The sequence below is a fragment of the Panthera pardus genome, unplaced genomic scaffold (assembly GCF_024362965.1).
Source record: "Panthera pardus isolate Hobbes unplaced genomic scaffold, ASM2436296v1 HiC_scaffold_24, whole genome shotgun sequence".
In the NCBI taxonomy this organism is placed as follows: Eukaryota; Metazoa; Chordata; class Mammalia; order Carnivora; family Felidae; genus Panthera; species Panthera pardus.
Window position 1 is genome coordinate 112,310,906 of NW_026526810.1, and position 13,137 is coordinate 112,324,042.

The window sequence follows — 13,137 nt, forward strand, 5'->3', positions numbered from 1 at the left end:
CCGCTGCCCCCGCGGGGAGAGGAGCGCGAGGAGCGGCGGGAGGAGGGCGCCCGGGGCGGCGGGGGAGGTGAAGGTCAGTGGGTGTGAGGCGCCGGATCCACACCCCCTCCTCCCTGTCCCCCTCCTTCCCTTCCTCTCCGTCCCCCTCTGACGTCTGGAGCTGGCAGCTCGGCGGGTTCCGCATTCCCGACCCCTCCCCGCCGCCCAGGGGCCGCTATATAGCCGGGGCTGATGCAACCCGTCCCGCCGCCCGCCACAGCCTGCGGGAGGGACGCTCGGCGGCCGCGACGGGGGGCGCTGGCGGCGGCGGACGCTGCAGCGGCGGCGGGGCTGGCGCCGCGGCGGCTCCCGGGCCGGGACGGGCCTGGGCACCGGGCGGAGCTCGGCGGCCGGGCGGCAGCGGCGCTGCGTGGGCACGGCGCCTGCAGCCGGGCCCCGGCCCCGGGGGCGCCGCCTCCGCCCGCGGCTAGTGCACGGTGGGTGCGAGGGCGCGCGCCGGGGGCGCCGGGCCGGGCGGGGCGGGGCGGGGCGGGAGGGGCGCGCCGGCCGCGGGCACCTGGGACGGCCGCCCCCACGCGCGGGCCGGGGCGGGGAGGCTCCCGCGGCCCCCGGCCCGCCAGCGGTCCCGGCGGGGGGCGCTGCAGCACGGGCCCCTCCCGCCCGGTGCCGGGGAGCCGGCGGCCGCCTTTGGTTCCCGCCCTGGGACGGGAGGCTCCGTCCGCTCCCGGGGCAGCCTGGGCGCTGCCTCCGCCTCCCTCCCGCGCGCTCCTTCCCGGTGCGTTTGCCGGGAGGTGCTCCCCTCGGGCGGCGGGGAACGCGGGTGAGTGGGGAGAGAAGTGCCCGGGGGAGACGGGAGGTGGGGGTGCAGATGGAGGCCGAAAGGCCAGGGAGGTGCAGGGTGCTGGTGGTGGAGGGATGACAGGGACCTGCTGGCAAGTCGTGCCGGCCCCCACCCCCCTCCCTGGGGGGAAGCGCGGCTCTCTGAGTGCCTGGACAGGGGCTGGGGCTCTCGATCCAAGGAAGAGGGTTCTCTCGGGGCCACTGCTCCCGGGTTCTGGGTGGGGAGCGAGCCTGGGGGCGGCCCGGGGCCCCTTTGGGCTGCCCCTGGCTCCCAAGCCAGGTTACATAAGGAGGCAAGTCTGCTAGGTAACCTGCCCCTCCTCTCCTGCCCAGCCCAGAAGACTCTCTTCTGCCCCGCCCCTCAAAGGAGGTTGAGGGATTGGGCCACAGGGCCTGGATCCCCGGACCCCGGGGTGGCAGACCCGGGCTTAGTGGGAGGGGCTGGGAAGGTGGGAGTCCTTGGCTTTTCTGCAGGGATGGATGGGCCATCCTAGCGACTGGAGATAGAGGTTGGTGGAAGAGGAACTCAACTGACCCCTTGGGTCAGCTCCCGTTACAAAGTTGCCTGACCCTTGCTCAGTGTAAGTCTCTCCCTACTGGCGTCCGGGGCCTGGTTCTATGACCTGAGCACATGTGCTCAGGGCAGATGTGCTCAGGTCTCTCCCAAAAGGGCTTGCAGACCGTGTGGATGTGTGTACTCAGGTCTAAATCTTGGTGGTCTGTCCTAAGGGTCTGAGGTTGAGGAGCATCTGACCTGAAGCGTTAAAGCATGATTGGATGCCTGCTTGTCCTTTAAGCCCTTGCTCTGAACTGTGTTCCCAAATCATCTCCCTCCCTGCCCCCCCCACCTCCCTCCCCTGAGGGTTTTTTAAAACACCTCCCATTGCTTTCATCTTTCCAGCAAATCTGGCTGCAGCTTGGATGGATGCCTTATCTTCCTTTGCAGGTTTCTAGGGGAGAGTTTAACCAGGTATCAGGTGTGAGTGAGCATGGCTCTGCCTTTATATAAACCTGAGGACCGGGGAAGAGAAGCAAGATCTATTCTCGTGCCTCTGGCTGGTGAAGGTTTTGCCTTGTTTAAAACAGGGAGGACAGATTTCTGAAAGACTCTTCTGTTCCTCTTCTTCTTTGGCCTTGATTCAGAGCTACCAGCAGCTCCAGAATCTTCCTGAAGAGCTGGGTGCTGTGAGATTTGAAGGGCTGTTGGAAGGCATGGACGTTGGGGCCTCTGACTTTCCTCCTAGGTTGGTGGCAGCCACCTCCAAGGAGAAGTGTTGATAAGTGCTAACAGGGTCCCCTAAGGCAGGATTTGGACAAGGATCTCTCTACTCACTCAATGCCCCGCAGCCCAGGGTCTGTTGTCTGCCCCACCTGTTTGCAAGACCTGTGGGCATCTTTTCCAACCTGCAGAATCCTTGCCAGGGTTCGAAGGGCTGGGCTCTCTGGGGCTCGTTTGTTTGTCGTGGGGCTGCTGGTGTTGCAGTGGGCTGCCTCTCTCCCCCGTGTCTCTGTTTCCAGCTCGGCCCTGGAAGAGAGGGGCGGGTGCCATTCCAGGTTGGCCTGCTCAGTATTCATTCTGCCCCAGCTCAACTTGAGCAGCCAGAGCCAGGGCTGAGGGCAAGCTACATTCTTTTCTGCTTTTCTGCTGCAGGATGCAGTTTGCTTTTTTCCATGTGAATGAATTATGTTTGAAACCGAAATGAGAGGAAGAGAAAAATAGAGTGAGTGTGTACGGGTATGTGTGTGTGCATACCTATATAGGCAGGGGGAGAGCAGCAGGCACATTATTTTTCCATTTTCCTTTAATTAAGGCTCTGTGGAGGTGTGTTTGAAAACAGAGGGTCTCCTATGCCTTTGAGGAGGGTGAGAACACTGTTTTGGCTGCGTCCCGGGCCATATGCAGCGTATGGTGGCCAATGAAACTGGGCCTGGCTCGTTCTGTTGCTTGTCTTGGCAGTCGGTTCCGTGGCTTGTGTTACCAGCTCTGGAACTTACGGGCTGCCAAGCTCTGTGTGCCTGTGTGTGTGCGTGTGTGTGTGTGCGCGTGTGTGCACTCGTGTGTGTGTGTGTGTGTGTGTGTGTGTGTGTGTGTGTGTGTGTGTGGTTTGGCCTCTCGAAGCTCCGCAGAGACAAATGCCTTAGCGACCCAAGGTTGGAATTTTCAGTCTGTGTTTCTTTACACTCATTTGCCGGCTGTGGGAGGCCCAGCGAGAGCCCCCCATTCTGGGTTTTTGTTGTTGTTGGTTTTTTTTGTTTTTGTCTGTTTTCTTGCTGCAGCCCATAGGATTCCATTTGTGGAGCTCCATTTCCAAAACTTTAGTTGGCCAGTGGCATTTTTTTTAAGGGCCAAGAATTTGTCACCCGCCATGTGCGCGTCTGTGTTATGTATCATACTATGAACTACCGACGCCAATGAACGCACATGGGGTGAGGCGGGAAGAGAGGATAGAAGGCTTGTCCAGTGGTAGTACCTTCCCAGCTCTTTGCTGTTTGGGATAAGGATCTTGGCAGAAATGCCTTACCGTGTATTTATTGAGCACCTACATTAGGCAGGGGAGAAAGCTGTGTTTACAGGCGTGGCCTCGTCGGAAGCATTTCTCTGGTCTCCAGGGAAGAATCTTTCCTGTGGGGAGAGGTTCCGGTTTCCTCTATGGGCCCGGATGGCCTTGCGAGGATCGCTCATGCTAGTGTGTGCCATGCGGCTGGCTTCCTCTGATCGCTGCCTCCCCTCATTCTCTTCTTGTGAGGATCTAAGGTCTGTCCCCTTCTAAGCAGCATAGGGATACCATAGATTGAAGGACACAGAAGATGCTGGCCCTCTGCTTCTGGGGGGAACACACTGGTGGTGCCTTGCCAGCGATGTAGGCAGCTGTGTTCTGGCCTCTGGAGGAAACTTTAGGAGAAGCCAAGGCAGAGAGACATGTATTCTGCCTCATCTCTGCCCCTCTGTACCCAGCATTGATCTGCCCTCCTCTGTTTCTCTGTTGCAGTAACGGCCTGGATGCAGGATGGTCTTGCCCCTTGGAGTTTACAGCTGGAAAGTGGGACAGCAGAGAATCCTCTGGGGAAGAATCTTTTTCACAGCCCTAGGAAAGGGAGATCAGTGCTAGGTGGGAAATGTGCGGAAGGGATGTCGACGGGTCACCCAACACTAGGGTTCCTCCAGGAAGGAAGGCCTTCATGGCTACGCTGACTTCACGCTCACTAGGTGCAGGCGTTGTTCCAGGTACTTTCCAAGTATTAACTAATTTAATCCTCTCCTCCGCCTTACAGGCCAAATAGTGTTATTTGTTATTCCCACTTTACAGCTGAGGAAAGTGAGATGTGGGTTAGGGAACTCTCCCAGGGTCACACAGCTAGTAAGGGGCAGACCTGGGATTCGCTCTCGCATGTGCTCCCAAGTTCCTCTTCCGAACGTGCCTCGCTCTCCTGCCTGCAGAGCTGAGACAGGGGTCGGAGACACTTGTGCGGCCGCCCCATTCTTAGTCTTAGAGATTTCTCCATCCTTTCGTTCCTTGCCTTCTGGATCGGCTTATCTTTTGGAAACTGATTTACCCACCTCATTTCAGATTCCAGGAGACAGATCATTCCAGATGATTCCTTAGCTCCCAGCACAGGTCTGGTATTTAACTCTCCGAGATTCACGGTAGTTAGTACTACGTTTTGTGACCACTGGCCTGGAACCTTTCCGTCTGCAACCCCCCTCCCCTTCCTGGCCGTGGACTTCTGTCCTCCACATTTTCCTCCTGGGAATCTTCCCAGACTCTGGCTCCCAAGACCTCTTACCCCCTCTTGCTGATTCTCAGGTGCTGGCTATCTGCTCTTGACTTCTAACCCCACTGGGGTTCCTGGGGCCTGACCCCTGAGCTCCCTTGCTCCTTGGCCTGCCCCCACTCATCTCCACTTTCTCTCGGTGCTGAGCCTTGCAGCCTCGGGTCCTCTGCACTCATTGTGCGCCCATCCCGGGCTCCCGATGCCAGCCCAGGCCAGCTGTTTGCCTGGAGGGGGGCTGCCCTTCTCAAAGAGGCCCAGGGACTTTAGAGCCTCCCTTAAACTTTTATTTCTGTGGGCAGAGAGTCCATGGTGCAGATCCTAACTTTCTCTTAACTTACCCCCTACCGCCTTTCATCTGTCTTTGCCATTCTGGATGAAGATGATGATGATTGGACACTTTTTAACAAGAATAGCCCATTATGAGCATGACCCTTCAAAGCAAGACTATTATTTACTTGTAGATGTTTCCATTAAATCAATGATATCTTACACATTTACATATAGGAAACAAGAGAAGAAGACAAGAGAGGAAAACTTAGGCTACCTCTGCTTTTCCTTCTTTTGGCTGAAATGACCCTCCATGTTAGCATCTTCCAACAGGGCCCATTTTCTGGAATTGAAGTGTGTTGTGGCTTTTCTTGGGCTTGTACAAGGCAGCGCCCCACCCTGTGCTCCTACAAGACCCTGAGTAAGTCAGAACAGGGGGATACAGCTGTCAGATCTTTGCTTTAGGTTCTTGCCTCTTGGACCCATCGGGTCCCTATTTCTTCCACGCCCGCTTTTAAGGGAGCTGCCTCACACCTCCCCAGATCTTAGGCTCCGGAGCAGCTTAGGGTCTACTGTGACTTCCTGGACACGTTCTGTCTTATTCATGCCTCCCTTGCCAGTGTCATCCCTGATCTGTGCATTACCCAGCTTTCCTTTATTGGCTGGTTTCCAAGTTGTTCCTGGTCAATGTCCCAAATTGCCAAAATCATTTGGGATTCTAGGCCCTGTCTTTTGAGGTCAAGCCCCATTTTCCCGTTTTGGTCTTCTGCAGACATGTAGAGCCTGCTCTTTATTTATGCATCCCAGTTACTAACAGAGACTTGGAGGGTGTTTATCTTCCTTTCCGACCTCCGGGGCCCTGAAGGGAAAAAAACTCTGGGTTCTTCCCCCAAAGCTTTGAGTGCATAGTTCTCCTTTTCCTCCTAAATTGTTTCCGTATGGAACAAGCAGTTTGGGAGATGATTTCACCTCTTGTCATCTTTCCTATGTCTTCCTTGAAGTGGGTAAATTCCTCCTGGCTGTTGCTGGTTCCTTGCCACTGCCCCCCCCCCCATTTTTATAGATCCCTAAATCACATTGAATTGTTTTATTTTTCAAATCGCCAAAGCTGCCTTTCAACCTTGGATCGTCAGCGGGCTCTTTCCAGTTAGTGAAGACTCGATTCTGAAAGGGAGCCCCTCCTGCTCCTGCGCCCCCCACCCCCACCCCCAGAGCCCTGTAGGATGATTTCGTGCTGGTGAATGTCAGCTGTTGTGATTGTCTCCTAGGAATGGCATGTGTTAAGGACTTTGTGGTTTGTATCTGAGCATTTAGGGGCACCCTTGTGGGGGGGGGGGGAGGAGAGAGAGGGGGGATGTTTGCTTCTGCAGAGGAAAGCCTGGTGTCTGAGCCTCAGAGTGAGGCTTGTCACTGGGATGGGTTCACAGGGGAGCAGGAATGGCAAGAATTTATGGGGCTGCTGCTCCCAGGGGGTGGTTGCCCCTCCGAGGGGGTTCCACAGTAGCAAAGAATCCATTATATTTTGGGATCATTTGTTAGTGTCTCATTTATACCATCTGTATGAAAATAAACAGAAGCTGCAAGCAGAGACTATCATTCCCGGAATAGAGTGGGGTCTGGCTTGCGTCTCTTCCCAAGATGGCTTAGGCGGGGAAACATACAGAAGCCTCTGGAGTATTTTTCTTGGGGTCTACTGTGGGAACAAATAATCTGGAGGTGGATAACGAACATCTAAACTCCCAGAGACAGATCCTTACCCCACTCACAGAAGTTTGCCCCGCCGTGAATTTTTTTTTAATCATTTGTTCATTCATTCATTTTCATTTATTTATTAATTCAGTAAGTATTTGTTGATTAGCCTTTCTGTAATCGAGCATCCTTTTAGGAGCCACTGACTCCTTGTGGCATCAGTTCAGGTCTGGCAGAGGGGATTTTGTAAGGTCTGCTCCTCTCCTGAAAAGGAGATGTGAGTTTCTTTTGTCAGGCCGGCTCCGGTGGCCTGAAATCACTCCCCTCTTCCTGTGAGGTGTCCACATGGCTGGGCCCAGGCATCATTTTTGCCGCATAGGAATGAGTCCTTACATTGGCCCCTTTTGTATTTTCCCTGGAGGGGGCCCCGGGAGACATGCAAGCTGATCCACTCCACCCCAGAGCTGCCTCCTGGGGTAGGAAGCTGCCACCTTCTCTGCATTGCAGACCTGCCTCTGGGGGCGGGGGCGAGGGTGACTTCAGTCCGGCTCAGGTTTAGGGAAGGTCACAGTACACTGACACACCACAAGCAAGATGTCTGAGGGGCCATGTCCATGTCTGGGCTCCCACCCAGGAGGGTGTTCAGGGAGCTTCCTAAACCTGGATCTGCACTGAAGAAGGCAGGATAGAGGGTCTTCTGTGCAAGAGAGCAATCCTCCACTAGGAGCTAGTGTCTCAAAACCCACCATTAAAATGTCATTCCTTCTGCATTAATCTCTCTTGAATGCCAGGAGGGGAAACAGAAAGGACAGGGTGAGAAAGCTTTGGTTCTAAAACCCAGGGACCAGGAGACCAGCCCTGGCTTTTCCCCTGTGTGACCTTGGGCAAGTTGTTTAACTTCTCTGAGCCTTAATTTCCTCATGTGCAAAATGAGGATGTGGTTTAGATAAGCACAGGGCCTCTTCCAGCTCTAAGACTATAACTTGATGCGAATGAGTCTCAGATCCTTTTCTGAGACGGCCTGGGGGACCCTAGGTGCTAAGGAGGGCAGAAAGGTGTGGGATGGGAAGGCAGGGCTGAGGGTGCCCCCCCACCCCCCGCCCGGTATGGGAGGGTGTGGGAGGCAGAGCGGGTGGAACACAGATGTAGGGCCTGGGGCACCAAATGTGAACTTGGGTGCTAGGCAGGGAACTCTGTACAATCGGCCTTATAGGCAGATGTGGCTGGTGTGCTGAGGGCAAAATGGTAGGTCCCCTGTCCACTTTAAAGAAAGTGATGTCCAGTGAAAGCCTTTGTGGTTAGAGGGTACAAATCCCTCACATGCTTTTCCCCTTCAGAGTGCAGAACCTATTGAGAAAGAGACACGGGGTTGGATAGGGAACCAAATTTCACCTTGAAAGCAAAACAGAGATGGAGAATGTGGGGTGCACTTGTGGCCAGAAGGGGCTCCCTGGTGAGCCCCTCTCCCACAGTTTAGACCCAGCAACCTGAACGGGAACAAGGGATCGTGGGTTGTCCCCGAGGGCCACTCTTGCGGGAGGCAGAGAGCCCAAGGCAGCGTGGCCACGTGAGAATTGTGGCCAACAGAGAAGTGCATGCAGTGGATGTCACATCTCCCCTGTCTCGAGAAATACCTCCTTCTTCATGGGAAGAGACTGATGGAGATGGAAAGATAGGTCAAATCTCCCCCAGGATTTCCAGGACAGTCGGGGTTTTGATTTTACAGCCCTATGCAGAGGTTGGGAAGGGGGAGAGGTTCTTCCTGGAATCTAGGAGCAGATTTGTGATTTATAAGGCTGTGCACATTTGATCTGCATATTCTCAGTGCTTCCTGGCTCCTAGGTGGTCAACAATTGGATGGGTGGATGGATGGATGGATGGATACGAGCCCTATGGGGGACCAGATGAGTCTGACTTTCTTGGCAGACATGCTTTCTTCACTGCCATCCACACCCTGAAGTGACTGTTTCTTACTCGCAACCTTCTCCCAGCAGAGAGAAGGAAGAAATAAGAATTCCCTTGGTATTGACCTAAGTTATGTCTTTCTTTCATGCCCGAATCTTTCTTCCCTTGCACACCTTCTGGGCCTGGCAGAGCCACAATATGTGTTTGCTTTGAGAACGAAGAGACCGGGGAGGACTTTTCTGGTCCCGGGTGCCACTGGGAAAACACACGCTAATGAATTTCATCTCTTTGCCTCAGTATCTTCCTCATAGATGCCACATGCACACACTCACACACACACTTACCTTTAGCTCTGATTTGCTTCATTTCATATTCAGGGTGTCTTAACAAGTATGCAGAATGGGATGTGTGATTTGAGGGGAGGCACCGTGCCAGACCAAAAATAGCTCCCTCTCAAACAGGTGCGAAGGTGCTTGAAATCTCACCGTTATAATCCATTTTCCTTGGAGGCAGCATGCTGCGGTTTAAATCCCAGCTACCCCAGTTTTAACTGTGTACGGTCTTGAGCAAGTTATCTTTCTCAGCCTTGGCTTCTGCCTCTGCGTAATGGGTCTGACTGTGTCTCATGGGATTACCGCATTGCCGAGCACATAGCACATACTGAATCAGTGTGACCTATGCCTGGGTTAAGCATTGCCTTCAGTGCCAAAAATAATGTTGCTGGGAGTTAACTGATCAGCGTTTCCCTCTGTGACAGAATGAACTTAAGGGCAGGAGGAATGACTGGGTGGGGAAGGGGTTTAGAGGAACATTAGTGAAAGAAAGGAAGAGGGCCTGGCAAGGCATGGGGGCTTAAGCCCCTCATGGGACCTCTCACCTGGCTGACAGCACGTGTCCTGATCTTCTCGAACCCACTCCAGGCTGGGCTGCCGCTCCTCCTGCTATGATGCCTGGGCAGATTCCAGACCCTTCCGTGACTGCGGGCTCTCTGCCAGGGCTCGGCCCCCTGACCGGACTCCCCAGCTCGGCCCTGACAGCGGAGGAGCTGAAGTACGCCGACATCCGCAACATTGGGGCCATGATCACCCCTTTGCACTTTCTGGAGGTGAAACTGGGCAAGAGGCCCAACCCGTGAAAAGTGAGGTGAGCGAGCCTTGTAATCCCCCAGGCAGAATCCAAGGGTAGGGTGCCTGGGCCAGAGCCCCAGGTCTAGCCCCAACATTCGCTGAGTGACCGAAGCATTGCTGTTCGGTGTGGGCTCTGAGGACCAGTATGTCCTATGTCCCCCTGAAGCTTGTTAGAGATGCAGCATCTCAGGCCCCACTCCAGAACTGCTACATCAGAATCTGTGTTTTAACAAGCTTCCTGCCCCCGCCCCGGAGGATTCACGGACATGTTAAAATTTGGGAAGCTCTGGGCCAGGGCAGGATGCCGAACCTGCGTCTGTTTGTTGCAGGGGCAAAGGAAGGGCGATTGATAATAACAATAATAAATAATAATATATTGGCAATCTCTCTGGGATGTTGGGAGGGTCAGGGGAGATCGTGGAAACATGCACATGCTTTGAAAAGGATACACGAGAATGCCAATCGTGGATTAGCTTTAAAAATTATTGTTGTCGGTCACATCGTTGTTTCTACTCCTCTTGGGCCTAGGCTGGAGTTGAACATAGGCACTTGGGGAAGGGTGGTGTGGCGGCCCTTCCCAAAGCAGCTGCCAGAGATGGGCATGGCCTCGGTCACTCAGCATCATGCGCCCTAAATGGTGTTTGCAGAGGACCCGCGTGTGAAGCACTCCCTCCCCAGGTCCCTTGAGGCTGCAGTTCCCATGAGCCTTTCCTTGCAGAAGAGCAGCATTTCCCTGGGGACTGGTGAGAAGCAGAAGTCCCCAGCGTGGGTGAGCATCAGTACTGTGCACGCCCCCAGCCACTTCCCCAGGGCTGGCAGTTTGTCCAAAGACCTGCCCCAGTAAGGTCCCCAGCCTGTGCCATTTCTGCAGAGAAATTGGACAGAATGGCTGCCAACCTGGAAGCGAGAAAGAGCTGGTGGCGGGAGGTGGAGAGGGGGTAGGGGCAGGGTGGGGCGGGCACGGAAGCTGCTAAGCATAGGTGCTCATTCGTAAGCAGAGGGGCCCCTGGATGTGGTTCCATCCTGTAGCCTGGAGCTGAGGGCTGGCCTTTCCGGAGAGGGGGATTCTTGAGTGGGGAAAGGTGTCCGGGTACTGCCTTGGGTTTCTTATACAGCTACTGCTCTGCTCCCCCCGCCATCCCCACGAGTACCATAAAAATTGCAAAGAGGGGCTGCTGGGGGCTTGGTCAGCGGGGGCAAACTGGCCATTTGCGGGCTGTATCTGGCTCTTGGAGGTGTTTTATTTGGCCCGTGCAGTGTTTTAAAAGAAACTTGAACCAACATTTCACTTGAAAATTTGGATTTTAATCTTTGATTAAAAAATTGGGAGATCTGGTCACACTGTACCCCGTTCTGGCATGGCAACAGCTACATGGAATGGAAAGCCCTGCCTCACCCCTCCCCTCCCCTCCCCTCCCCTCCCCTTCCCTCCCCTCTCCTCCCCTCTCCTCCCCTCTCCTCCCCTCTCCTCCCCTCCGTTTGCCACAGACCCCCACACCTCCCTATTGTTCTTGATTTTGTTTACACTGTTGGTTTTGCTTTTGTTACCACCAGCTGCCTTCATTTACCTTAACTGCTTGCCCCCCCTGCTGTAGACATTTGCACCGGAGACACCTGCATTTGGTGCATTGTAGGTGCCCATTAAAGACTGTTAAGTACCAGATGAAAGTTGACGGTAATTATATTCTTCTGAGTCGATTTTGTAAATCAGCAGTGCTGTTAATAGCACTTCCTGGCTTATTTAGGTTCTGTTTTCTTTATGGGGGGGCCCTTGTCTTTGGTCTTTTGCTATTCACTTTCCCAGGCTCATAACTTGAAAGCATCCGTTTCTGGGTCGTTCCACAGTATAAGTGCCATTTAAAACCAGCAGCTGAGCCGTTTCACTGGGGTGCTGAGGCTGGGGGACCAATGAAGAGCCAGGTGGCTTGGTTCAGGGGCTGGCCCAGCGGGGATTTGCCCCAAGGCCGAGTTACCGCCCTTCCCTTTCTGCAAAGGGCGCTGGAGGAACTTTTCCTTTTCCTTTGGAAAAGGGCTTTATTTGGGTTGGGTATTTTTACATTTCACAGCCTCCCCCAGATTGGTGGCATATGCCCCGTACCTGACAGTGACGTGCGGTCTTCACAGGCATCACAGGCATCCACAAACGCGCACCACCCAGGCCGTGAAAATAACAAGCCGTTTTTAGGGCGTATTTGCATGTCCCCTCCCCCGCTGTCAGACTGCAGCATCGTGGGGGCGAAGAGGCAGATGGAACAGAGCAGACTGAGCTGGCGCGGAGCGAGGTCAGCCCTGCACTGGGAACTGACCTCCAAACGCTTCCTAGGTCAGACCGAAGGTTGGGGGAGGGCCATTCTTAGAGCAACTAGAGAACAAAGCAGGTGGGGAGAGAAAGTCGCAGCTGGAGAACCTTTGGTCCCGCAGATTTATTTGCATATGGCAAACTGTCTTTGGTGGATTCTCACACTGGCATTTTAGACTGGTAGAAGTTTCTTGGCTAATAATAAGATACTAGCTCACCATTAAAGCATTTAAGATGCACCGGGCCCTGTGCTAAGTGCTGAACATACACGATCTTGTTTATTCCTCCTTACCCGATCCCGACCACGGGGTTAAAGAAGAGGAATTTGAGGTGCGGGAGGTGGGGGTGGGGGGAGGTCAAGTCATTCAGGGTCACATGGTTACGTGGTAGTGACACTGCTGCTGACAGGACCCTGTCCTGGTTGCACTGAGACACGCACCAGGTACAGTTCTGGGCGCTTTTTGCGAAGTATCTCATTGAACCTGCACAAGAACCCTTTGAAGTAATTACTGTTACTTTTGCGGTTTATGCCCGAAATATGGATGAGGTTGGCGAGACTCAGTGAGGTCCAAGGTCATGCATGCAGCTGGGAAATCAGCCCCAGCAGTCTGACTTTAGAGCCAGAGCTATGTTGCCCCCCCACCAGCTCTCTTCCTTACACACTTCTAATCAGCACTCTGTCGGGCTGGGGAGGCCGGATGAACCTGGCCCCGGAACACTCGATCATTTGATGACATGGCCCAATTATTGCTGAGCCCCGCACTTCTGCAGCCGCATCGTCTCCCAGGCCCTGGGGGGGAGAGGGCTGGCCTAGCCGCTCTGTGCAGGTGGTTCTGTCCGAGCTGGCTCTCAGGCAATCCACCTTGCAGAGGCCGCGTTCTCTTGGCCACGGCCAAACACACGAAGCAGTTTGGTAAAAGGAAATTGGAGGAATTAAGTTAAAGGACAGGTTTTGTAAATGATAAAGTGCTTTGTGCCGAGGTTGTTATTATTATGTGGTTGACACTTAAACTGTTTCGGTGCCAAGGGCTTGGCTGAAGTCCATTTGTTGAGCAGATATTTGCTAAGCAACTACTATGTGCCGGGCACTAGGAACTGAACCATAAACAAAGCCCCCTTCTCTTGGAGCTGTATAGCATAGTGGGGGGCATCCGGAAATGCACATAAGCAAAGTCATATATAATACAAAAGGTCAGGTAGTGGTGAGTATTGTGAAGAGAAATTCAGCGGAGCAAG

General features: G+C 54.2%; 1 protein-coding gene across 1 annotated transcript in view; it reads left to right on the plus strand.

Annotated features, from left to right (window-relative positions):
• The first annotated feature begins 202 nt into the window (after window positions 1-202).
• Window positions 203-13,137, plus strand: part of JDP2 (Jun dimerization protein 2) — a 37,825-nt gene continuing 24,890 nt past the window's right edge. Inside the window, exons 1-2 of the mRNA XM_019427199.2 lie at window positions 203-476; window positions 9,396-9,618. Coding sequence (XP_019282744.2) covers window positions 232-476; window positions 9,396-9,618 — 468 coding nt within the window. The 5' untranslated portion in view covers window positions 203-231. The remainder of the gene's footprint in view (window positions 477-9,395; window positions 9,619-13,137) is intronic.